This window comes from Podarcis vaucheri, assembly GCF_965113315.1.
Source record: "Podarcis vaucheri genome assembly, chromosome: 7".
Classification (NCBI taxonomy): domain Eukaryota; kingdom Metazoa; phylum Chordata; class Lepidosauria; order Squamata; family Lacertidae; genus Podarcis; species Podarcis vaucheri.
The window spans coordinates 90,948,063-90,974,463 of record NC_138765.1 but is presented as its reverse complement, the minus strand read 5'-3'; the positions used below and the strand labels follow the sequence as shown (position 1 = coordinate 90,974,463).

The 26,401-nt window shown below is 45.1% G+C and overlaps 2 protein-coding genes and 1 long non-coding RNA gene across 3 annotated transcripts in view; 2 read left to right on the top strand and 1 right to left on the bottom strand.

Moving 5' to 3' along the window:
• The window catches only part of LOC309536552, a 208,973-nt gene that overhangs the window by 94,853 nt on the left and 87,719 nt on the right, over nucleotides 1-26,401 (top strand). The gene's annotated exons all lie outside the window — the stretch shown is intronic.
• Nucleotides 1-26,401, bottom strand: part of NEURL3 (neuralized E3 ubiquitin protein ligase 3) — a 215,137-nt gene that overhangs the window by 172,959 nt on the left and 15,777 nt on the right. The window lies entirely within an intron of this gene.
• On the top strand, nucleotides 2,298-24,569 carry NCAPH (non-SMC condensin I complex subunit H). The gene is made up of 18 exons (XM_082230027.1): nucleotides 2,298-2,415; nucleotides 4,732-4,969; nucleotides 5,107-5,200; nucleotides 5,591-5,683; nucleotides 7,165-7,303; nucleotides 9,321-9,442; nucleotides 10,950-11,139; nucleotides 11,794-11,885; nucleotides 13,040-13,245; nucleotides 14,171-14,319; nucleotides 14,700-14,806; nucleotides 16,581-16,703; nucleotides 17,135-17,242; nucleotides 20,466-20,645; nucleotides 21,658-21,774; nucleotides 22,514-22,599; nucleotides 23,644-23,719; nucleotides 23,924-24,569. The coding sequence occupies exons 2-18, from the start codon at nucleotides 4,737-4,739 to the stop codon at nucleotides 23,981-23,983; spliced, it is 2,175 nt and encodes a 724-aa protein (XP_082086153.1). The 5' UTR covers nucleotides 2,298-2,415; nucleotides 4,732-4,736; the 3' UTR covers nucleotides 23,984-24,569.

Genomic DNA, 26,401 nt, shown 5'->3' with positions numbered 1-26,401 from the left:
GGAGGATATGGGTGTATCTTTTAGAATTAATTATAGCAATCAGCCAATAGGAAATCCAACCAGGCTGATTGAACAGAGGCAGCCACAGGAGGAGCAAAGGGGGCTGGATTAAGGGAATATAAGTGCTGGCCATAATGGCAGGAGGCCAGGCCAGAGCTTGGTAACCATATACCACTGTGCCTCTCATTTATTTGTCTGACAAATAAATTATTATTTTAATTTCTCTGTTGCTGCGTTGAATATTTCATTCCAGCTAAGCGTTAACCACAAGCAGGGTGCTACACCATCACCTTTCTGCTTCAGAACTATTGTGTCACTCAGATATGCCAAATTAGGTATTTATGCATTTATGTCCCATCTTTCCTCCAAGGAACTGAAGTTCTCCCAACAAACCTGTCAGGGAGGTTATTAAGGCTGAGATGTGACTGGCTCACAATTACCAGTGAGTTTCATGGCAGAGCAGGGATTTGAACCCGGGTCCCCCAGGACCTAGCCCCAAATTCTAATCATTTATGCACTCTGGCCAAAGCCGTCTTTCCCATAGGGCTTAGTGGTTCGTTGCGCCAGGGCGCCGGCCTCTCAGGGGTGCCCCAGCGAGTGGGGGAGCTGCGCGGATTTGCCGGCGGCCTCCCCTTTCCCTGCAAGTCCGCCAGCTACACCCTGCCAACCATATGGCTGCCGGACGTGCAGCTTCCCTCCCAAGCCTCTGTGGGGAATGCTCTCCCGCAGTGGCATGGGGGAGAGTTGCGCCCCCTCCCCCGACGGCTGGCAGTGCACAGCTTCGCCCCCCACTATCCGTGGTAATTTGGGGGTGCTGGGTGGATATTTGCACCCCAGCGTCGCATCTGCTAAAGACGGCCCTGACTCTGGCTTAACTGATTCATTAATGTCTTAATTGGCTATGGCCCTAGAAGTGCAAGGAGCAAAAAGCATAGGGTAAGAAAAAGGAAATAATTTTTGATCCATTGTTTTTTAAACTACTCCCGACCTTTATCAAGGAAATCTACAATTTAAAAATATTTATAATCACAAAATGGAATATATTGTTGTTATAAGAATTCTAAGGTCTCAAATATAAATTTAATGTTCTTAAATGTACAAGGCAAACACATACATAAGTATATAAACCACGTATCTGAAATAGTACAGGAGAGCAATCCTGAAACCATTTTGACTCTCCCAAATTGACCTCTAATATTTCTCTGCAAGGAGGAAGGAAATGGGAAAGCCTCCCCATTGTCTTGCTTACCTGTCTTTTGGGCATATTTGTGCATGAACAGGGTGAACCTGTAACCTCGATTTAGGAACTAAAGTATTACCCATCACAAAAGAATGTCCAGGCTGCCCAGGTAATGCAATGTGACCATTGTCAGGCATCCTGGTAGGCAGCAGTTCTGCGGTAGATCGCCTCCTTCTGAGAAGCATGTATGATGTTTTAGGCGGGTGGTCTTGGGTGGGCAATTTCAAAAGTCTATATAAGGGCTTGCACACCATTGTTCAGGGTTCTCCCTCCTGCGTGAGCACCCTGTTGCAACCGCTTAATAAAGATCAGGCTTACTAGCTGCTTTGCTTCTCAATATTCTCTGGTTGGCCTCTGTAATTTTCTCCTATCGATAGGGAACCCACCCAAGGATTCTACACGGGCTCTTGGAGACCCCAATAGGGAAAGGGAGCAGTTTTTTCTTATAACTTTGTATAAAGCATTTACTCATAAACAATATATAAAAATCAGCTCTTATATATTATGATCATGAAAACAGGCATATACAACAACAAATATAGGTTGCTTATTTATTTATATCTTTAAAACTATGCATTAACAAAATTAAGATACACCTGCTGGTACGCTCTCTCTCTTCCCCATCCCAACATATTTTCCAACTTTTATCATCTTTCTGGTGCTATGCATTTTAATATGAATTTTTTGCTGGTGACTTCTCCTAATAATCCTGGAAATTGCAGCTTTTGGGTGCTCTACAATTCAAATGATTTTTTGGGGAAATTTAAATATTTGATGCGCATACAGCCTACCTGTTTGTTACACTTTTGCTATTTTTAATTATCTACAATGTCTTTCATTTATCAAAAAAGGAATACCTACTGTAATCTGCATTTACTGTATTAAGAACAGTCCTATTTTTAAAATCACAATTGAGAGAAGTACGCATGAAACTCGGAAATTCCAGGAACAGACTCTCTGTCCTTTTCATAACTCTGTTCTCTCTCGCTCCTCACACGTGGTACGCGCTTAGCCTCGCATCGCCCGTTCCCTGCGCGCTAACGTCACGCCGCGCCGCGCCTGCGCACTGTGTCGGCGCGGGTAAATTAAAAGCGGAGAAGCGGCGCTTGCGAGGGGGAAATGGTTGCCGGCTGGGAAGTGTGAGTCGGTGGCTGACTCCGCGCGGCGGGGGGAAGGTGAGTTAAGGGCGGCGAAGCGGGTAATAAAAGGTCTCCGTAAGGCAAAGCAGGCCGCGGCCGCCTCAAGCCTTGCCCCACATTCGGAGGCGCCTTCGCGGGCGGGGGGGGGGCGGCGGGCGGGAAAGAGACTCTGTAAGAAGCTGGTCGCTGATTGGCCGACGTTGGAAAGGCTTGGCCAATAGGGAGCGGAGAAGTGCGCGACGGAGGACTTTTGAAAGGAGCGGCGTTGATTGGCGGGCGCAAGCGTCGCCCGAAGGCCGCTCATTGGGTCGCCCTGGAGCGGCGGGAGAAGAGATGGATGGAGGCGCGGAGCTGCGCCTTCGCCTGGCGGGGACGCGCACGGGCCTCGCGCCGTCTGAGTCGTGGCTGCTGCCCGTGATTTAATGCTCTGGCCTCGGCAGCTTCCAAGCTGTTCTCTCAAACTTGGGTCCCCAAACGTTGCTGGGCTACAACTCCCATCACCCCTGACCCCTGGTCCTGGGAGTGATGGGAATTGTAGTCCACCAACAGCCCGGGACCCAAGTTTGAGAGAGGCTAGCTTGTGGTCACCTTTGTCTAGGGAAAATTTGGGGGGGGGGGCGACTGGGAGCTCCCAGTTAGTCCTGCTGCTGATGGATGGAGCATATAGATAGAGGGGAGCAGTCGGAAGAGTGTACTTGGGCTTTTGAAAAAGCTTTTGGCAAAGTGCCTTACCAAAGGCTGCTGAGAAATCTTGGCAGTCACAGAATAAGAGAGGTCCTGTTGTGGATCAGGAATTGGTTAAGTGGCAGGAAGCAAAGAGTCGGAAGACATAGGCTGTTCTCCAAATAGAGGGATGTAGAAAGCGGAGATCCCCAAGGATTGGTGCTGGGACCTGTGCTTTTTTACTTCATAAATGATGTAGAGTTTGGAGGGATCAGTGAGGAGGCCAAGTTTCCTGATGACACTAAATTGTTCAGAGAGGTTAAATCAAAGAGAGATTGTAAAGAGTTCCTGAAAGGACCTCTAAGGGCAGTAAAAATGGGAAATGCAGTTCGTTATAAACAAACACAAGCTGCTGCATGTTGAAGCAAAAAAAATAATTTCATGTACATGCTCATAGGGTCTGAAATGGAGGTGATGGAGCAGGACTGAGACCTTCCATTGAGCTATCCACCATGACCCCAAGACGCTGGCCAGTGTGCAGCAGCAGCAATAGAAAAGGCAAAATCCATTATTTACCGTCTTTTTTGCACCATAACACTCACTTTTTTCCTCCTAAAAAGTAAGGGGAAATGTCTGTGCGTGTTATGGAGGGAATGCCTACGGGTGGCATGCCTACGGATTTTCCTCCTCTAAAAACTACATGCGTGTTATGGTCGGGTGCGTGTTATAGAGCGAAAAATACGGTAAGTATTAAATTTGTCAGTCACTTTATCTTGCCTAGAGAAACCTAAAGTAACTAAATAAAGATACAATAATTCCCACATAGATACCATTGCAACTGCCTGGCAGGCAAAAAGTGAAGAATGTCTTTTTTTTTTTTACGCCATCTGGTGGAAAGTTGAGGGGGAGGGGGCTAAATTGGCTGTGCCAGGCAAGGAGTTCTAAAGCCTGGGTGCAGCCAGGGAAGGACCCTCCCCCCCTCCCGAATTCCTACCAGCCATATCTCAAATGCAGAACATGGAAAAGACCCTTTTCCCTGAATCTAATTCAGTCGTACCTTGGAAGTTGAACGAATCCATTCCAGAAGTCAGTTCAACTTCCAAGACGTTTGAAGCCCCATCGGACGTTCAGCTTCCAAAAATAGTTTGCAAACCAGAACAGTCACGGGGTTTGTGGTGTTTGGAAGCCAAAACGTTCAAGAACTAAGCTGTTAAAAAAACAAAGTACAGCTGTATGTGAGCCAAGTATCATACTGGAGAAGATGGTATTTCAGGTATCCTGGCCCTAAAGTGTGAAAAAGAACCCTTTTCTTGCCCACATCATAGGCTCCAATGAGTTACTTTAGGGAACCTATTTCAGCCCAAGGACTCCTTTTTCTCAAGGGCAGCCTTCCAGTGATGGGCACAGGTGGGAGTCAAGAAGCAGGTGAGTCCAGAGAGGGGAAAGTGAGTGTAGCAATGTGACTATATCCTGTGCAGTAGGCTACACTCCAGCTACATAAAATCCAGAGGTTTGCACACAAACACATTTCTAGGCAGGCAAAACCATTCAAAGGCATAGAGCAGGAGTGCTGAGGCATGGAAGACATTAAACCAGTACTTTTAATTGTGGTAAGAAATGAACTGGAAGCCAATGCAACTGTTGTTACCAGGGAATCGTAGATCTCATTAGCTGTTGTTTCCCTCCTAGCAACAATGAGTGCCTCAACGCCTCAGTCTGCTGGCTCTAAAGGAAATGCCTCTTTCGACAGTGTGTTTGTGTCCCCTGGCACTAGGCGGCAGCCTCTTAGTGCGTCAGGCACCCCTGTGCTGGAAAACTGTCCTGGGAATGATGATGAGCAAGAGAGGAAGCAGCGTCGGCGCTCCAGAGTGGTTGACTTGCAGTTTAGCACCGAGTCCCCTCTGTTTATAAAGTCCCCGTCCAACAAGTAAGTGTGGTTTGCGCAAGCATTGATATTGTGTGTGTGTGTGTGTGTGTGTGTGAGAGAGAGAGAGAGAGAGAGAGAGAGAGAGAGAGAGATATTTATTGCTATACTAGACTGCTTTGCTTATTTCTTTGTTTTAGGCAAGCAGAAACATCATTGCCAGCAATTCCACAATTGTCAAATGCCCAAATTGCAGATCATTATTCCACATGCATCAAACTTTCAACAGAAAATGTAAGTAAGTCTAGCATCTGTTCATTAACTTCAAAGACACACCCTTATCAAGAGCTGCTCTGGCTACTACAGGCAGAACTGCTTGCATTCCATGATTTCACATAAATGTAAAAATGCTTCTGAATCTAGATTTATACCTTCAGAATACTGACCATCTTTCCTCCTGCATAGCTTATTGTACTTATACATGTTAACTAGAAGGAGAATTAATGATACAAATAAAGCAAGTTTTCATAAATTTCATATCATTCAAGTGGAGTGTAGAATTAGACCTTTCTTGGCACAGGATTTAGATGAACTTGTTGCAGATTCTAAGATTATTGTTTACTGTAGATTCCAGGATGAAGAATGTAGCTGTCAATAATGTCAACTTGCTGTTCCCTCTTCCAGAAAATCACCACGAAGAATGTATTTGGTTTGCACCTTATCGACTACATGACAGAAATACTCAAACAAAAGGACTCTGAACCCACCAACTTTAAGGTTAGAGGCCTTCCTGATGTGTTTCCTATGACAGAGAATGCGCACAGAAAAGGTTGGGCTTGATCTGCGTATCCACTTCTGGTACCTTTTGGAGGGTCCTGGGTTTCTTCCTACACTCTGCTTCTACTGGCTTGTGTGAATGTATATGTTGAAATACTGCTATTCTTCCTAGTGTGGTCCATGCAGCAAATTTTAAAAATGCCCCCTCTGGAAGAGCTGACTTACTGATCTACTGCAGGATATGAAAACTGTCTGCCACCACATTCTACCTAGCAGTACCACACATTCATTTATGGAGGATTCAGGTTGGGTTTGCCAGACTTTGAAAGGCTAGTTCCAGGATGCCAAAAGCCATTGTGGGGGAAGATTGTTTTGACTGAGGAACAACCAGGCTGGAAAGGAATAGTTGGGTATATTTAAATTTGTTGTTGTTGTTTAGTCGTGTCCGACTCTTTGTGACCCCATACCAGAGCACGCCAGGCACTCTTGTCTTCCACTGCCTCCCGCAGTTTGGTCACACTCATGTTTGTAGCTTCGAGAACACTGTCCAACCATCTCTTCCTCTGTCGTCCCCTTCTCCTTGTGAAGTTTCTCCTGAGTTTTTCAAATTTGCTGGCATATTGAGTGTAGCACCTTAACAGCATCATCTTTTAAAATTTTAAATAGTTCAGCTGGAATATCATCACTTCCACTGGCTTTGTTATTAGCAGTGCTTTCTAAGGCCCATTTGACTTCACTCTCCAGGATGTCAAGCTCAAGGTCAGCAATCACACTACCTGGGGTATACGAGGCATCCATTTCTTTCTGGTATAGTTCCTCTGTGTATTCTTGCCACCTCTTCTTGATGTCTTCTGCTTCTGTTAGGTCCTTTCGACTTTTGTCTTTTATTATGGAAATCTTTGTACGAAATGTTCCTTTCATATCTTCAATTTTCTTGAACAGATCTCTGGTTTTTCCCATTCTATTGTTTTCCTCTATTTCTTTGCACTGCTCATTTAAGAAGGCCTTCTTGTCTCTCCTTGCTATTTTTTGGAAATCTGCATTCAATTTCCTGTATCTTTCACTATCTCCCTCGCATTTTGCTTGCCTTCTCTCCCCCGCTATTTGTAAGGCCTCGTTGGAAAGCCACTTTGCTTTCTTCATTTCCTTTTCATTGGGATGGTTTTAGTTGCTGCCTCCTGTATAATGTTACGAGCCTCCATCCATAGTTCTTCAGGCACTCTGTCCACCAAATCTAAATCCTTAAATAATGGCTACTATTCCTGACAGTTGGGCCAATCTAATCAACCTTAGTTTGTCTTCGTACCCTTTTCAGCCTGAGACAGAAGCCCAGAGTAGGAGGAGGTAGGAAGTCTGGGAAGCAAGACAAAGAAAAGGAAGCTTTTTATTATCTTGTTGACAAGTAGTCTGTAGGTTCATAGTAGCCCACTCAAAGCTTAGTTCCACTCTCTTAACTTCTTTCTTAACATTCCCCCTTACAGGTAGCAGCTGGTACCCTGGATGCCAGTGCAAAGATCTATGCAGCTAAAGTTGATGCTGTCCATGCAGATGTTTACAGAGTTCTTGGAGGGCTGGGAAAACATTCTGCAACTGCAGAGCCTGTGGATGGTCAGGATACAGGTGTGTTGCTTAACACAATGAGCTGAGCATGGGATTTGGAATAGCACGTGTGGGGAAGGCCCATAGCACAGCTGTAGGCAGTGATGTGGGGTGGGGAAAAATCTGTTTCATTGGTACCTATGAATGGATGTCAAACAAGATAAGGCAAGCTTGGCAGTTGTAAGTGCTAATTAATATATTTGAGATGATTATGAGTCAACGTATGCGAAGTTATTTGGGTAACTGAAATCTGTTACTAGTTTTTAGTGTTTAAAGACAAAGAATAGTATGTACTGCCTTAATGCTGTTTACCTGAAACAGTATTAAGGCAGTACATGCTATTGTCTGTCTTTAGATTTTTCAGTAAAAGATTATACATAATAAAATGTCAAACCACATTAAGTGTGCTTTAATTTCTCCCCTCAACTATACCGTATTTTTCGTCCTATAGGGCGCGACGGCCCATAGGACGCACCTCGTTTTTTTGGGGGGGGGAATGAATAAAAAAATGTATCCCCCCCCCGCTGCGGCTGCCGCCCCAAGCCTTGCGCACACCTGCACGGGGCACCCTCCGGAGGGCTCCGTGGGCGGCAGGCTGCCGCCCCAAGCCTCGTGCGCTCGGCGGGACCTCCTGCCCGGCGCGCAAGGCTTGCGGACACTCGCCCGAAGCACGGGAAGCCTTCCGGAGGGCTCTGCGTGCTTCGGGTGACAGGCTGCCGCCCCAAGCCTCGTGCGCTCGGCGGGACCTCCTGCCCGGTGCGCAAGGCTTGCGGACACTCGCCCGAAGCACGGGGAGCCTTCCGGAGGGCTCTGCGTGCTTCGGGCGACAGGCTGCCGCCCCAAGCCTCACGCGCTCGGCGGGACCTCCTGCCGGGCGCGCAAGGCTTGCGGACACTCGCCGGGGCTGCAGGCTGCTGCCCGCAAGCCTTGTGAGCCCGCGGGAACTCCCGCCGGGCTCACAAGGCTTGCAGATAGCTTCCTGAAGCCTGGAGAGCGAGAGGGGTCGGTGCGCACTGACCCCTCTCGCTCTCCAGGCTTCAGCGAAAGCCTGCATTCGCCCCATAGGGAGGGGGAAAAGTGTGTCCTATGGGGCGAAAAATACGATATCAGGTCTAATACTTGTGCTGTGTTGAGACTAAAACATACCATTTTTTGTTGCTGCTTTACTAAAAAGAAGTAAAATAAACATGCTAAATTAGATTACTCACCAGGGCATCAGAAACTTTTACAATGGAAGCTGAAAATAGAATATTCTCTGAGAAATTTTCAATTTAAAATTTCCCAGATCCACATCACTATTTGTGAGACACACAGTCCCAGATAATTTTCTCAGTATTTGTTTAGTTTTTGTTTTTAAACGAGTGGGATTTGTCTTCAACCACACAAATGTCGTCTTTTTATTGGTATCCACCATATAAACTGACCTTGGGCTAGTCACACTTCTTTGAAGTCTCTCAGCCCCACTCACCTCACAGAGTGTTTGTTGTGGGGGAGGAGGGGAAAGGAGAATGTTAGCCGTTTTGAGACTCCTTAAAGGGAGTGAAAGGTGGGATATCAAACACAAACTCTTCTTCTTCTTCTTCTTCTTCTTCTTCTTCTTCTTCTTCTTCTTCTTCTTCTTATGGTGTCTCCTTTCTGGGAAAGCCTTCACAGCCTTGTGTTTCCAATACATCGCCTCTGGTTTTTTGTTTTATTTTGAATGGGAGGTTGAATAACATCCAAACCACCAAAGACTTTGTATTTGCAAGCAGCTCAACTTACTTTTCATACTTATGTTCTCTTCCCTGCATTTGTCAGTAGGTAAAAGTATAAATCTCACTTCATGAAAGTGACTTGCAATTTTTTTTTGAGATAGTCAAAGCATAATTGAGGAGATGGGAAGATCCATTTGTGTAAAGGAACAGGGGAGATTGTTTCTTTCTCACCTGTAAATGATGCAAGATAGCAGAACAGTTGGATTTTGTAACTGAGTAGCACTGGAAAGTACTTGCACCTGGATGATGATGATGATTACCTTGAGTTGTGACCATTCTTGTAGGTGGAGGGGTTGTGGATTCTGAGAGTTCCAAAACACGTCTGAGCAAGAGGAAGCACCAGTACAAAACTATTGAACGGAATCTGAATAACATTAATATCTCCGATGAAGATCATAGGTGTGAGGTGAGAGAACCTGCTCCAAAGTACATTTCTTAAACACCCCCTTCCTAAAGTAGTTGGTTGACTATCTGCCTACAGCATCTGCTGGGAAAATAGTTGGAGAGACATTAGAGCAGAAATCTGGGTGGTGGAGAAACAGCATGTTCATCTTTGTTGGTCAGTTCATTACAACTATCTTGTGTTCCTGTTGGGATCCATCCTTTTCATAGAATCATAGAACTGTAGAGTTGGAAGGGACCACAAGGGTCATCTAGTCCAACCCCCTGCAATGCAGGAATTTTCGCCCCTTTAGGGAGTGAAATGTTGTTCCACTGTTCTAGGTCTGGCATACAGCTGCACGCAATGTGTAGAGTATCTGACAGAGTGAGAAGTTAGTGCTTTCTTGCCCATGGGCAGAGCAAGTTCACAGTCCACAGAGTGGAACTGGGTTGGTATCAAGGACCAGTAGCTTAAGCTCCCTTGACACACAGAAAGGAGCTGTGGGGCCAATGTCCATGCATGAAGTCTGGATGTATGCAGGGGAAAGCCTATCTGTGGATATCTAAGCGCATAGACTTTCCACAGGAGCTGGAATCCTGCACCATTAGGTACCAGCTAGTGTGGAAAGCATATAGAGTTTTATGTGTTCCCATGCAGCCTGTGATCCTAAGGTGACCTCAGACCATTTTCTACATGGGATGTGAAGGCTAGCATAACATGGTCAGCGGTGCCAACTTGAATAAAATATTTGGGGGGGGGCAAGGAAACCCTGCCCTGTATAATGGATCACATTACATGGTGCATGGACACCATTTGAATCACAATGCCCATCAACTTTGGGGTGTTCCGGCCCCCTCAAATATTTTATGGGGGGTGAAAGCTGCTCAGTTCCTAGGAGTTGGCTCCTATGAATGTGGTTGTATGCTTTGTAAATTGTTGTAAACTGCCCTAAGACCTTAGGCTGAAGGGCAAGCGTTGTTGATGAGAAATCAGTTAAGGTGAGAAATCAGTTGAGTCCATTTTTAATTAATGGAGGCAAATCTTAATTTTTAGGGCTCAGCAAAGGATGCTTTTGTTTGTCCTTTGTTGTACTAGGAAGATAAAATATTTGAAGACCTAGTAAAGCATAGGACCTTTTTGTCTATAATGGTAGGTTCTTGCACTTCCTATAATATTTCAAAATGTGTTGCTGCATATTGCAATATATGTTTTTGATCACTTAGGCAGTCAGTTGTATTGCTTAATCACTGAAGAGGCTTGATGTAAAAAATATCTTATGAGTAAAACCATGTGCCTTTTTGCTGTGGTGGGTGGAAGAGGGGTGAGAAGTGAGAAGGGAACATTTGGTGGCTTCTGTTTCCTTCCCTTGATGTGTTTAGCTTTACACGACATACTCCTGGGAACATGTTTGGGGACAGAGCCTGGAGCCTTTTCTACTGGTCCAAACAGTGAACGTTAAGCAGCATCTGCAAAATTTTATTGAACTTGATATTTGAACCTGAGCTCCTGTTGTTTCCCCCCACCCAACCAGGTTGATCCCATGTTCCAGAGAACAGCAGCCTCCTTTGATGAGTGCAGTACGGCTGGTGTTTTCCTCACTATGCTTCATGTACACAACTTTCTCAGTGAAGTTCTGTTTGATTCCATGGTCACCCCCCTGCCTTCTTCTACGACTGCCGAGCTGCCGACATCTTCTCACGTGAAAGTGACAGGCTTGAAGTGTAGGTGCTAACAGTTGCTAGCTCTCCATCTTCTTCTAGGTGCAGTAATGTTTCATTTTGAGTAGGCTGAGAACCAAGCCAGGATAGGGTAGGTGGGATGACGCATATATGGAGACCTTTCCACAGAGCCAGTCTGAGTGTTCACAGGAGCTAAGCTTTATAAAGAAAGAGATGCCTGCAGGGCAAAAGGAGGCTTGGTGCCACCTCTTCTTTCTACTTTGACTTGATAGGGAGTGGGGAATGTTTGCTTCACTTAATGCCCTGGAGAAGAGATACTATGTGACAAGCTCCAAAAATGAGTTTACCCTCAACAGAAGGCTCTCTTTTGTCCATCTCTTTGCAAGTATCAAAGAAGGAGCAGCTTTGGATATGGCAGGTGCCTGTGTGCTTGAAGTCTGCAGGGAGTAGAAACTGAAGGAGTGGAGGGTTGGGGAGACATGGTACCAAGCCCCCTGACACCAGGGCCTCAGCCAAGTTACCAGTGATCAAAGATATAAATTACTGTTAGTAGTGCAAGGATTAGGGCCCTATCAAGATCACTCATGAGTTCTCTTCGTCCAGATTTCTCATCTGTGGGGGAGCATGGTAGCATAAGGGGGGGGGGCAGTTATGGCTTGGAATCTCCAACTCCTCTCTTCTTGCCTTCCTTTCTAGCCATCCTTCTGCAGTGTGCTGAAAAGCGCCCCATCTGCCCTTCTTTGGTTGGCTTCTTATTTACCCAGTGGGACAGTGAAACCCATAATGAGGTATGTCAAGCTGGCCGTTACAGTGAATTAAGTGAACTGGTCACACAAAGCTATTTCCGTTTCTAGCCCATAATTGCCTGCATTTCATGGTGGTTGTGTTTTTTTAAAAAAAATGTTTCTGAAGCTTCATTGCCAACCACTTGATCTTGCAGGCAGAGGTACCTATAGCCTCACAGTTGCACATTACTATTACGCTGAATAGGTGACACCTGGGATCTGATATTTAGAGGGCACCCTAAAAACATATATGTTTGGGTGCTTAATATAAAAGCACCATATTTTAAAATGTTCTTCATATCTTCATGTTCGCCATGTGGGCATGGTAGCTTTATGAATGCGATTAGTCATTTACCTTATCTATATAGCTGGCCTACATATCTATATAGGGCAAGTAACTTTTGTGACAAATTGTGACAAATTCCTTGGCCACTGAGGAAGATCTTTTGGAGACTGAAGCGACTTTTGTTTCTACTTATTGTCACATCAGATTGATGTATAGGCATCATTTTGGGTGGATGAGATGTACCGCATTTTTCGCCATATAGGACGCACTTTCCCCCCTCCAAAAATGATGGGGAAATGTGTGTGCATCCTATGGGGTGAATGCAGGCTTTCGCTGAAGCTTGGAAAGCGAGAGGGGTCGGTGTGCACGGACCCCTCTCGCTCTCCAGGCTTCAGGAATCTATCCCCCCAGCCCGGCAAGTTGCCAGAGCGACGCCGGAGCTTGCGGGGCGGGGGGTGGGGGAAACCCGAGCTTCCCCCCACCCCAGCCCCCAGAAGGGAGCCAGAGTGATGCCGAAGCTGCGCTCTAGGACCCGTTCTGGGGGCTGGGGTAGGGGGAAGCTCGGGCTTCCCCCGCGCCTGGGGGGTGGTGGAAATAATTCCCCCCCCCAAAAAAAAAAATCTAGGTGCGTCCTATGGGCTGGTGCGTCCTATAGGGTGAACAATACGGTATTTTGTATTTTAGTAATCTTATTTTTGTTGCCTATTCTTGTTTGTGGGATTAAAATGCATTTTGTTCTTGTATACATTTTAGCAGCTATTCATATATTCCCCCCTTTCTCTGAAGTCACACAAATTATGCACTAATTCTGTTGTCAGTCTTCTCTCTGCCTCCAAAAGGATTTTCCTTTTACATTTTTTTTTCTTTTCAGTCAGTGGCTGCTTTGTTGGATAAATTTAAGAAGAGTGACCAGGCATTTGACATCAATGCAGAGATTGATAGTGACCCTGGAGACTATTCTGAGGACCCAGTAGAGAATGATTTTGATGCTGACATCCCGGCCGAGACGGTTGAGAAGGACCGTAGCGAGTTCTCCGAAAAGTTGGAGTTATGTAGACAAACACCTGGAATGTTGAGGTATGTTGAGGAAGGTTTGTGTAGGAATCAGGCCTTTCGTGTGGTGGTGCCTACCCTCTGGAACTCCCATCAAATAGACATGGTCACTATTGTGTTTTAGCACCTGTTGAAGATCTTTTTCTTTCAACAAGCCTTCTAAATCCCCTTGAGTATTAGAATTGGATTTGAAGTTTTGGAGAATTGTTTTATAATCCATACCACTGCTCCTTCAAGAAAATAATTTCCAGCCTTATGCCTCCAGTATACGCCCTCTGCTTTACTGGATGGAACGTGCCAGAAATCTCAACTCATCCAGTGAGGCTGAGAATGTCTCCCATTACCTGCTAAGTGGTCCCTTATACAAGCACCATAAGCACAGAAGTCTTGTAGCCTCCAATCTCTGTCAGGCAGACCCATTGTGATGTATGTATTGATTGCAGGCAAAGATGTATTCATTACCATCCAAATAGCCAGATTTACTCTAGCAACAAAGAATTACCCAGGTTCCAAAAACGGGAGGGGGGCAGGGAGTGGGATTTGCTTTTGTCTTATTATATTTTAACACTTTTATAGCTTATTGTAGAGGAATAATGTGGGATTTACATTGGGTGTGTGTTGTTCTGTTGCATATATCTGTCTGCTGAACTGGAATGCCTATTTTGTTTGTATTGTGTTGGCCTATGGTTTTCTTGTTTACGTTCAGTTAAGAGTGGATTTCAAAGGTTTATAAAACTATGTATTATATGTTTTACTCTGAATGTTTTTCTTCATTGTGAAATCACTTCAGGATGCTTCACAGGCAACAATTCATAAAAATAATTAAAATGGTGGGGAGAGTTAAAAAAAAACCACCTTTGAGGAAGCTTTACAAATAGAATAAAATCCTGGTGAGAATGAATAAAACTGGTGACTTTTATAATCAGGCGTGTGTATGTACTTCTTCCAGAAAAGAAGTGGCTCCCCTGGGGGAAGGAGATGTCAGGTCCATGTCGCTTCATTTGTCCCTGAAGCCCAGCGAGTATTCTTACTTCAGCCCCCGAACCATGTCCATGTGGGCAGGCCCAGAGCACTGGCGGTTCAAGCCTCACCATAAAGGTAAGGCTGTGAAGGGAGTCATGGGAGTTCATTCCCTAGCTTTCTGCTTGCATACTGACCTACAGCTTTATAGGTCCTGTGTAGAATTTGGAAATGCAGGTCTTCTCAGAACATGAAATCCACAGTTCATGCCTCTTCAGATGTTAACTCAGTCAAAGCAAAGCACTGTCAAAGCTTATCCTGACCCTCAAATTAGGTTTGAGAGTTCCAAGGTGAGGTGGTTTGTTGTAGAGATTGCTGAAAGACAACTGAGGCGATATTCAACATTTTAGGAAGTGCACTCTGAAACAAGCAGCAGCATCAAATAATAAACTCTTGTTAACCTTCTGTAGCAGATCCAGCAACATCTTCCACTCAGTTGCTTCTACTCCTCTTCACAGGTGATGCCAACCCTGAGAAAGCAAACAAAAGAAAGGCTGCAAAAAAAGTATTTGAGATAAACTTTGAAGATGAGATTGATTTTGAGCCTTACTTCTGCAAAACAAGGGTATGTTTTTAACTCTTGATAGGGGCGTGTATGTGGGTGGTTGTTACACAAGATATTACTAGCTTTAAAAACAGTTTTTAAAATATTTTATACAATAAAGGATAGGTCTTGTCAACTGCTGTTACCCATTACAACTTTGGAGAAGTCCCATGTTAAGAGAAGACAAGCCTTTGAATACAACATGTTGAGGAGGACAGTCAGCAGTAGGAGACGGCAACTAGAGCAATGTTGGTGGAAAACTCTAAATGAGTCTGACAGAACACGGGCTAGAACCTCTTTGAAGACCTACTCTGTGGCAGTGCAGGCAGTGAAAAAGTATTTTTCTCTCTCTGCCTCCATTGCATCAGCAAGGAACTGTTCAGTGGAGCTGTTTCAAGTGGTCAGGGGTCTTTTACAAAGGCCCATGTCATAATTTAGACACTTGACAGCTCTCTGTGAACAAGTTGCTCAGCACTTTGCTGACTAAATCGCTCAAATCTGTTCTGACTTGGACACTATAGTTGATACAGGTCCAGTGGGTGTAACTTTGGCCTCTGCTTCTCCAGTGTTAATGGATCCTTTTCAATTTATGCAGCCTGAGAATGTAGACAAGGATCCTTGAAAATGTGAGAGCTACTGCATGTATTCTGGATTCTTGCCCTTCCTGACTCATCAAAAGGGCCAGTGGGGGACTGGCTGGGAGGGTGAAGGGAGTGGTCAGTACCTCCTTACAAAAAGGCAGCACACCTAAAGGAGACAGATATAAGACCTCTGTTGAAAAAAGCCCTCCCTGAATCCCACCGTATTGGATAATTATTGGCCAGTCTCCAAAATACCATTTGGGGGGCAAGGTACTGAAGTGTCTGATGGCTTCTCAGCTCTAGGGGTTTCTGGAAAAGACTGATTATCTAGATCAATTTTAGTTTGGTTTCAGGCCTGGTTGTGGGACAGACTGCTTTGGTCTCCTTGGTGACTGCTTTATGCCAGGAACTGGACCGGAGGAGTTCTGCACCTCTTGGTGGTTCTTGTACCATCAACCATGATATCCTTCTGGACCACCTTGCTGGGATGGAACTTGGAGGCACTGTTTTACAGTGACTCTGTTCCTTCCTGGAGGGGGTGAACCCAGAAGGTGGTGCTGGGGAACTTCTGTTTGACACCTTGGCCATTGGCCTGTAGAGCCCCTGAGAATCCTACTCTGTCCTCTGTACTATTTAACACTTAGGTGAAAACTTGGGAAAGTTTGTCCAGAGTTTTGGGGTTCGGTGCTGATGACACCCAGCTCTTATTTCTCCTTTCCACCTAAATCCAAAGAAGTTGCCTGGGTTCTAAACCAGTGTTTTGGAAAGTGTGGCTCTGGGTGACAGTGTGTGAAAATTTCCATTATAAATTAAGAACTCTTAGCATAGCATATAAGCAGCCTTGTCTTGATAAGTGTATAATAATCATGCATTCTTTTTTTTTTATATAACCGGAGTAGGTCTAAAATTCAAGCCAGTTGAATCAATGCAGGGACTGCAGTTTTGAGGAAATATCTCCAGTTTCCTTTTCCTACCTTTTGCAACATTTGTTCTTGCCTTCTTAGCTCACAGACTATTGGTGTGTTGCCCTATACCATTGATTCCCAAACTGCAGTGCTAAGGTACTACAGGAGGTGCTGAAGTGTGTATTGATGCACGAAAGCATATGCAAATCAGATTTGATTCCAGTGTCAGGTATAAACTTCAGGTTTAGAAAGGTGATATTTGGATGGGAGTGCTTGATTTTTCTGTGGGCTTCTGCTGTTCTCAAACAGGCAGCTACTACTCTGTCCAAGTCAACCCTTGAAAGTCAAAACAAGAAAAGCAAAACTCTTCCTGCAGACTTCCGCTATGATCCAGACAACCTCACCCGCCTCTTCCTTAAGCCAGCCAATAGGGTAAGCTTTCTCAATTCCATGCAACACTCCTGCCTTGTCTCCCAATGTCATTACAGTGCTACCTCTGGTTACGTACTTAATTCGTTCCGGAGGTCCATTCTTAACCTGAAACTGTTCTTAACCTGAAGCACCACTTTAGCTAATGGGGCCTCCTGCTGCCATGCTGCTGCTGCACGATTTCTGTTCTCATCCTGAAGCAAAGTTCTTAACTCGAGGTACTATTTCTGGGTTAGCGGAGTCTGTAAGTTGAAGCGTATGTAACCTGAAGCGTATGTAACTGTACTGCAGTTTCAGCTTGGTTTGGTTATCAGTCAGCTGCTCTGGGCAGAAGGGCATGCTGAGGCAATTTCTGGAGTGAGTGTGCTTTGGTTTAATGTTCTTTCCCATTAGTGACTGATGTCCTAAGTCACCCAAGTCTTTGGTTTCTGCAGCTGTCGAAGGTGCCACTGCAGGGTGACTTGTCCAGTCACGACAGTGAGGTTGAAGAGTATGATTACAACAACCTCAATGACACCTCCAATTTCTGTCCTGCATTGCAGGTAAGCTGCAAAGATCAGAGAAACACTCTACTGTGGGTTGCATCCTTTCTTATATGAAGGTTTTTGGTGAGTCTTATAGAAGCTGGCTGCCAATCTGGGCAGAGAGGTTTAGCAGCCTTCCTATTGGTTAACAACCTCGGTGGCTTTTGCCGGTTCTGCCTCAGTGCAACATTATCTGAAGGACCTCAAAAGGCGTTCAAGCAACTGAGGGACCCTAACTAGAATAAGGAATAATCCCACATTGTCTGAATCTCAGAAGGGGAATAATATTTTGCACCCATGGCACAGGCAGCTTCTCTAAGGTGTGCAAAAAAGAAGCAACAACAGACAACTTAAATATTAAAAAAATACACAGCTACATAAAAATGTTACATTAAACAAAGTTACATACCCCCCTCCCAATATCAATTCATTTTCCTTCTGACACACCCTCCCTCTCAGCCTCTGGATTCTCTCCCAGGGTCCAAACAAACTCTCAGCTCACTCACAAAAGTCTTAAACAAAAGAAATTCCTGGAAACCACGGTCATTACCCTACTTTGAACAGCCTTGGCTTCCCCCAATAATCCTGGGGACTGCAGCTTAAGTGTGCTGAGAGTTATTAGCAGACCCTGTTCCCCTCACAGAGCTACAATTTCTAGATTGGTTTAACAATTAGTCCCTTTTCCCAGGAAACTTTGGGAATTGTAGCTCTCTGAGGGGACTTTGGGTGTTCTAACAGTTCCTGGTACCTTTAAACTACAGTTCCCAGTATTCTTTGGGAAAAGCCATAACTATTAAAGTGATATAAGATTTTATTTAACTAAATCGAACTTGAAGGGACACGGGTGGTGCTGTGGTCTAAACCACAGAGCCTAAGGCTTGCCGATCAGAAGGTCGGCAGTTCGAATCCCCGCGATGGGGTGAGCTTCTGTTGTCCATTCCCAGCCCCTGCCCACCTAGCAGTTTGAAAGCACGTCAAGTGCAAGTAGATAAATAGGTATGGCTCTGGCGGGAAGGTAAACCGCGTTTCCATGCGCTGCTCTGGTTCGCCAGAAGCGGCTTAGTCATGCTGGCCACATGACCCAGAAGCTGTCGGGCAAACGCCGGCTCCCTCGACCTATAGAGCAAGGTGAGCGTTGCAACCCCAGAGTCGTCCGCGACTGGACCTAATGGTCAGGGGTACCTTTACATTTTAAAATCCAGCTCAGAGTAGACACATGGAGATGAACAGGCTGGAATTAGTCGTGGTCATTAACTTCAGTGAGTCTGCTCTGAGTTGGACTAGGATTGAAATTGAATACCATCTCTTCTGCTTTAAATGTTTGGGGTTGTGCTAAACTGAATTGGGTCTATTAATTTCACTGGGTCTACTCTGAGTAAATGTTACTAGAATACAATTAGTAACTGTATTCTGTATGTGACCTGAATGGCATAACCAATAATATTGTATGTGAAGACTTACAGCATCACTGAAACAATGGATGAAGAAGAGGGAAATAGAAACATGAGTAAATCTGGATGATATTATTGTTATGGTCATACGTAGTTTGGCTTACAGTGCAATTCTAACCATTTTTACTTGGAAGAATGTACTTTGGGATTCACTGGGGATTTCTCCTGGGTAAGTGGGGTTAGGATTGCAGCCTTAATGAAATTTGGCTATGTGGACTACTTATTTTGGGAAATTCATTCCCCAATCGGTATTCCCTGGGCAACTTACAAAACTGACTAAAAGAACAACACATGATAAAATGCCAACAAAAAACAGAACACCAGCTTAAGAGTTTAAAACTTCAGATATCTGAAATCCTGGGGGTGGTGATGGGCACTTTGCTATAATTTGGGTACTAGGCAAAATGGGTGCCTTCCTGGGGTGGGCATTGCACAGGTGCAGCACCACCATTTACGAAGGCTGTCTCCTGGGTCCACTTACTACTGAGAAAAGCCTCATAGCGGGGGTGAGAAGCAGAAGAGATGGTATTCAATAGATACTTGGCTCCAAAGACATGGCTTTAAAAGATGAATTAAAGCAATTTGAATTGAGCCTGGAAGGAAACAGGAAGCCAGTGAAGTTGGGACTAGACTAAAACGGGAGAGATCCTACCTTCTGGTGTCCGTTAGCTCAGAGTGCAGATGCTAGAAAGTTAACAGAAGCTTTTTAGCTATCCTTGGCCTCACAGAGAGCAGCAACACAACCTTGACATTATCAGAGCATGGGTAATGGAGGCTAAGCTATCTGTCTGGAAGAGCCTATGAGCCTGGATTGTCTAAAAGTACCCTGCCCCCTGAATCCACTTGAGTCTCCAGTGACAATGATGGGGCTGTAAACCTCCCCCAATCTGTGTGCCTGACTATTGTGGCAGAGTACAACCCCTTCCACAACAGGCTGAACACTATCCTCCTGAACAGATGAACCACCCACCAACAGCACCTCTGCCCTGTTTGAACTGAGCTTCATTAGCTGTCATTCAGTCCATTAGTGCCTCCAGGCACCAGTCCAGAACCACCACCACTTCACCTTGATGAGATGTAAAAGAGAGAAAGCTGAGCATTGTCAACATATTGATGACTCCTCACTGCAGTCCCCTGGATGACCTCATTCAGATCTCACTGGAGGACTTTGCAAGAGCTCAGTAGAGTATGTCAGTGGTTAAGCTTGCTTAAGGATTATTCCATTAGCTGGCTGTGGAGTCTTTAGCTAGTGGAATGGATGACCTCATTTGTGTTCATCCACGGGAAACCTTAGAAAGCCCTTATGGAGTTGCAAACCAATATGTCTCAAGTGGTTAAAATCTTGAGGCAGCAAAAACATCCCTTTTATGTAGTTTTATCTCTAGTTTACAGTTATTGCTGCCTTGTAGCTGATGCATTGTCCTCTGGTGGAGGAGGATACAGGAGATCTTATGGGACCTTTTTCTTATAGTACATCTAACTCTCCAGTGTCTGAAGGCGTTTGGAAATCTTCCTGCATTCCAAAAGCTTTCATATCCTCAATATCCACTTGGCTTGATACAAGAGTTCCTTTTATGCCTTAGCATAAAGATGAAATCCTTGAAGATAGCTTAGTTTTAGAGAGGGGTGGGGAATCTGAGTTCAAAAAGTTGGAGCAGCTCTGCAGGAAAAGTTGGGGAGAGAGGGAATGTTGCTTGAATGTGTGGGTGAGGGGTGTTGCGTGTTTCCTGGCTCTCCAGCTTAACTGTGACCCTGTTTGGCTTCCCTCCCTGCCCTTTTTTTCTACTCAGGGTGGTGACAGTGATGATGACGATGACGTTCCTGTGGACTTCATGGGCCAGAATGGGATGTTTGAAATGACAGCCTATCCTGCAGGAGAGGCAGGCCAGGAGAGAGAGCTCAATGGAGGCATCAGTGGGAACAACATCACCACCTATGGGGAACTGAACCTGGTGGCTGAGCCACAGAAGGCAAGTTCTGGTGTAGGATGCAAAACCTGCAAAGCAGCTCCTTTCTTTAAGGCTTATGTCTGCTGTGCGCTACCAGGGGGGCTGAGCTGAAGGTGTGGCACACATTTCACCTGTAGGGATATTGTAGGTGGCACTGGAAGCCGGGTGTCTGTCTGTGGCTCATGCTATGCTACAGTTCCATTCTTCTGCTCCAGGCTTTTGTCAGACTTGCTGTGTAGGCCGAGGCAGCTCTCTTTCCCTGCCACCCATTGCATAAGGCAGGGCTGGGGAGCCTCATGCTGGGGACCTGGCTGCAGCCCTCCAGGGGTCTAGCTGGCCCTCAGGACTCTTCCCACGCCACAGCCCTCGCAGGGCTTGCTTTACACCCACCTTGGTTGTCTTTGCCCGCCTGGAATGTGTCCTTGACCTCTGATAATGCTTCTTGTCTGCCTGGTTGGAGGAAAGAGGGTGGGAGGGTGGATGGTTGTTTAGAAATTAGGCTACGGCCCAAAGATAAAACTTGCTCCACCATCTTTTACTCTGCCTACACCTCCCACCACATTTGGCCTCTGGAAGGGAGTGTGGCCCTTTGGATTGAGTGTGGCCCTCCCCACCCCTGGCATGTAAGGTAGTCTTGTGCCTAGATGGATCTGTCTTCTGCACGGTTCAGAGTCCTTGTGTTATGGTGGGGGTGGGGGTATATGCTTGCCAATTCCTGGTGAAGCTAGGAGGATGGAAATATAGTTCTTTCGCCTACTGGCTGGGCTAAGTGGTAGTTGGTATTTTTGGTGCCAAGAAGATCTACGTGTTTATTCAAAATAAAAATGACGGTCACTTGCTTCCTCTGCTTCTGTGCTTTTTCTTATTGAACTCTTGGGTTTATTTAGTTTAAATAGCAAGCCCAAGGGCGTAGGGAGTAGCTTGTGCCTTGATGCCATAAGGGGCAGGGTTGAAGATTTGTCTTTCTGTTTACTGATGCCTTCTAACTGGATGGTCTTTGGCTACCTCTGTTTCCCTTTCTCTGCTCTTCTAGGTGAACAAGATTGATATTCAGTATGCAAAGACTGCCAAAAAGATGGACATGAAGAGGCTAAAGCAGGGCATGTGGCTGCTCCTGACTGATGCCCAGACAAATCAAACTGAGCAAGAGGTATGCAGCCCCAGGAAACCCAGAATGCCTCTGCTGTCCTTACCCAGTGATGCCTTGGCCCATTCACCATCCCAGACAGACAGGCTCTCATTCTGCTTTTATCTCAACCAGCTTTGGTGGCACTCTTAATGTCACCTGGAGCCATTTGCTTCCTTGGTTCAGCAATACCAGCAGAAAACTGGAATTCAGGGCTGTGTGCACTCTGGACTTAAAGGCTGAATTCTGTAATCTATTTAAAAAATATCTAATTGACTTCGCTAATCACAGGGAGGACCACAGTGCTATGCAGGGTACTAGAAATCTTACTCACTCCTCCTCCCACCCCCTAGTTCTGGCTCAGGCATGTCTTTGTAAACATAAGGATTAGAGACTTGCTGTTTAACAAAGCCAAAATTCTCATAAAGCTGAATTCTGAATTGTATGTAACAGCAGTACACCCAGGATTGCACACCTATGGCTGTATTTCATTTAATGCTGCTTTCTGCCTTTGCATTTTTCTGCAGTTGGCACACACCCTGATTTTAGGCAGAGAATCTGTCATAGCAGTAATATAATACTTAATATTTATATAGTACTTGCAGGTGTTCAAGTTGTAATCCTTCCAACAACCTTCTGAGGTAGGTAATATTAAAAGCACTGGACACATGGTACAGAAGTTTAAAACATGACAGGATCTACTTCACAGGCTTTCAGTTTGTTTACTAGGTGACCTTTTAAGATTTCAAACTTACTTACACAGAATGAAGTCATGGAGAAAGATGCTAACTCTTCAGTCGTATCTGGTCAGAAGGTCTTCAGCAGCGTTATCAAGGATCTGTGTCACAGGTACTTCAGGTCACCAGGACTTTGACTAGGATTCCAGGAAAAGAGACACATTTACACCCCAATCCTTTGGCTGAAGCATTGGAGCCAACCACCACAGGGGTCCATTTAAAGTGTGCTTCATATGTTGGCATTGGCTCCCAAGTTTCTTCAATTAGTCATCAAATTTTCCTGTTTGCAAAAATAAAATAAAATAAAAATCAACCTTGAGTCACTGACATGATTGTGCTCTGCAAGTGGAATGCTGGTTGTAGAATTTAAAATCTTTTTAGAACCATGCTGTACATTCTTGCTGTGTAGCTGAGAGGATGACTTCAAAAGAAGGCATAGACTGGGATGCAGCAGGTCTTCCTGTTTTATCCCATTGCAAAATAACCCAGCTGTGAGTAGCTGTCTTGCTGACAACCTGCTAAGGTAGTCAAGTCATAACTAGTACTGACCTAGCCTTCCACTGGAACACTAGAAGTGCAAAGTACTCTTAATAGTATGCATGTTTACCAGTTGTATCCCTAGAAGGTATGTTTAAGATTGCAGCCCAAGGCTGGAGTTGGATAATAGTTCATAAGAGAACAAAAGTGGCAAGCTTGTCTGGGTGCCAAGCTTCTGTTTCCAGGGGTGCACACATTTCTTTTGCTCCACTGATGCTACTGGTCAAACAGGTTTGGTAGGTTTCTGAACAAATAGCTGCCAGATCGGTTTAGTAGGGGGAAAGTGAGTTTGTGCAATGCAAGATGTGAGCTCTTACTAACAAAACCCACATTCACTCAACCCTATAAGTCATAAAGCATGGTTTACTGTAAATGTTTTGGATGTGCTCCTATTTTGTTCCTATTTTGATCCTCAGGCCACAACCTGAGCATCAGTTTACATGTCATGCTTCGCCAAGGCTCATGGTTTGTTGCTGCTGGCCTGACAAAGAGGGGAAAGCAGGGAGTGTTATTTAGCAGCATGTAATGCTTGTTCAATGGTAGTCCATGGTTTGTGGCTTAATGTGATCATGCCCAAAGTATTTGATCTACTTCTCAGCTTGATTTTTGTCTTTCACAGACTGCCTTCCACGATGGCAAAGAACTTGTCTGCACCACTGGCATTTGCTTGCCTCCTGCATCTGGCGAATGAAAAGGTACGTGATAAAGGCAGGAACTTGGATAACATCAAGGACAGGTTGTAGAGAAGGGGCTCTTTCTGGCCCACACAGGCAATGCAGTGATACACATTGTGGCCTTGGCAAACAAGTCCATGATATCTTCTTTTCCGCGCTTGCTGCATATGTGGAAATTTCAAAGCTTGATAAGTATTTTGATCCCTGTTTCCCCTTTGTCTCCAGAACCTGAAGCTAGAAGGTGTGGAAGACTTGTCTGAAGTCTTAGTGCTGCAAGGAGATTAATGTGTGCCACTGGGGCAGAATAAGAAAATCTTGGACAACCTAGGATGGAATTTATCTAACACACACACACACACACACACACACACACACACACACACGATCCTCATAGACTGAGGAGGCCAAAAGCAGCATCAGTACATGTTCTTGATTAAACAATTTGTGATTCCAAGACTTGAAACTATGGGAAGTCAGGAAAAGAGTGCCATTAGTGTTTTAATTCTCTTCTGAATTCTGCAACTTCCCTCTTCCACTGTCTGATTGTGATCACAGCTAAGAATTGCTAGATGTATTCAGTTTGCTTTATTTTAACATGAGTATTTAATTCCTGTACATATAAAAACTCTCCTGTATGTCTTTTTGCTCTCTTCTTATAACCTCCTTTATCATTTAATATGAATGTACTGATATATTTGTACAAATGTGTGTTTTTTGTAAGTAATAAACAATGTGACCCTCCACATCATTTTGGAATTTTATTTGTGTGTAAGAAAACTGTGTAACTGGTGAACAGGCTAACACGAGTATCTGGACTAAATAGCACCAGGCCTATGCAGGAAAGTAAAAGTACATTCTCCACAATGGTCTATTGATGTTTGTTGTTAATTTGTATTTTCTTCTAACTTGTTTTTAAAATCTTTTTCATAACAACAACAACAATAATAAAATTTTATTTATACCAGGGCGGCCGACACCAATAAAATTACGATAAAACATAAAGGTAGGGTGGACAGACAGACAAACAAAAAACCAGTTTATTAAAATACGGGTTAAAATACAATTTAAAATGCAGCCTCATTTTAATAGTAGCCCATAAATAAAAACTGGTCAGTGGGTCCAGAGCTGAGTCAGGGCGGCCGTCCATCAACAGATAAAGCTGGGTGTCATCAGCATATTGATGACAACCCAGCCCCAAACTCCAGACAATCTGGGCAAAGGGGCACATAAAGATATTGAAAAGCATCGGGGAAAGGATTGCGCCCTGCGGGACTCCACATACCAAGGAGTGCTGTGGCAGCAACTCCTTCCCTAGTGCCGCCCTCTGTCCCCAACCTGAGATAAAGGAGTGCAGCCATTGTCGAACTGTGCCCTGAATCCCCACGTTGGCAAGGTGGTGGTCCAAAAGTTCATGATCGGCCATATCGAAGGCTCCTGACAAATCTAAAAGAATCAGCAGTCCTGACCCGCCTCAATCCAGCTGTCTACAGATATCTTCTGTTAGGGTGACCAAAGCCGTCTCAGTCCCGTAACCAGGGCGAAAGCCGGACTGAAATGGATCCAGAGCCAATGTTTCATCGAAAAACCTGCCAAGCTGTTCAGCAACCGCTCTCTCAATTACTTTACCCAGGTACAGAAGATTCGAAACCGGGCGGTAATCGGATAGATGTAAAGGATTTAGAGATGTTTCCTTTAAGAGCAGACACACCACTGCTTTCTTCAACCCCCTTGGGAAAGTCCCCATGCCAAGGGACTGATTGATGATCTCACCCAGGGAGACCCGCACCTCGTCTGGACACGCTCTAATCAGCCAGGACGGGAAGGGGGCAAGTGGTGGCCCTTCCAGCTCGGAATCTACATTGGCAGGGAGTATCCAATCGAAGTGGTCCAGTACTGGATCTGAGGACAGTCGAGGGGCCTCCAGTTCTGTTTGTTGTTGTTGTTTAGTCATGTCCGACTCTTCGTGACCCCATGGACCAGAGCATGCCAGGCACTCCTGTCTTCCACTGCCTCCCGCAGTTTGGTCAAACTCATGCTGGTAGCTTCAAGAACACCATCCAACCATCTCGTCCTCTGTCATCCCCTTCTCCTTGTGCCCTCCATCTTTCCCAACATCAGGGTCTTTTCCAGGGAGTCTTCTCATGAAGTGGCCAAAGTATTGGAGCCTCAGCTTCACGATCTGTCCTTCCAGTGAGCACTCAGGGCTGATTTCCTTCAGAATGGAGAGGTTTGATCTTCTTGCAGTCCATGGGACTCAAGAGTCTCCTCCAGCACCATAATTCAAAAGCATCAATTCTTTGGCGATCAGCCTTCTTTATGGTCCAGCTTTCACTTCCATACATCACTACTGGGAAAACAATAGCTTTTACTATACGGACCTTTGTTAGCAAGGTGATGTCTCTACTTTTTAAAATGCTGTCTAGGTTTGTCATTGCTTTTCTCCCAAGAAGCAGGCGTCTTTTAATTTCGTGGCTGCTGTCACCATCTGCAGTGATCATGGAGCCCAAGAAAGTAAAATCTCTCACTGCCTCCATTTCTTCCCCTTCTATTTGCCAGGAGGTGATGGGCCCAGTGGCCATGATCTTCGTTTTTTTGATGTTGAACTTCAGACCATATTTTGCACTCTCCTCTTTCACCCTCAATAAAAGGTTCTTTAATTCCTCCTCACTTTCTGCCATCAAGGCTGTGTCATCTGCATATCTG

Excerpts from the sequence above, each read along its gene's own strand:
- NCAPH (XM_082230027.1), top strand. The coding sequence starts at position 4,737 with ATGAGTGCCTCAACGCCTCAGTCTGCTGGCTCTAAAGGAAATGCCTCT. Across the intron at positions 17,243-20,465 it reads ATTTCTGTCCTGCATTGCAG|GGTGGTGACAGTGATGATGA; the intron begins GTAAGCTGCAAA and ends TTTTCTACTCAG. Across the intron at positions 21,775-22,513 it reads CAAATCAAACTGAGCAAGAG|AATGAAGTCATGGAGAAAGA; the intron begins GTATGCAGCCCC and ends TTACTTACACAG.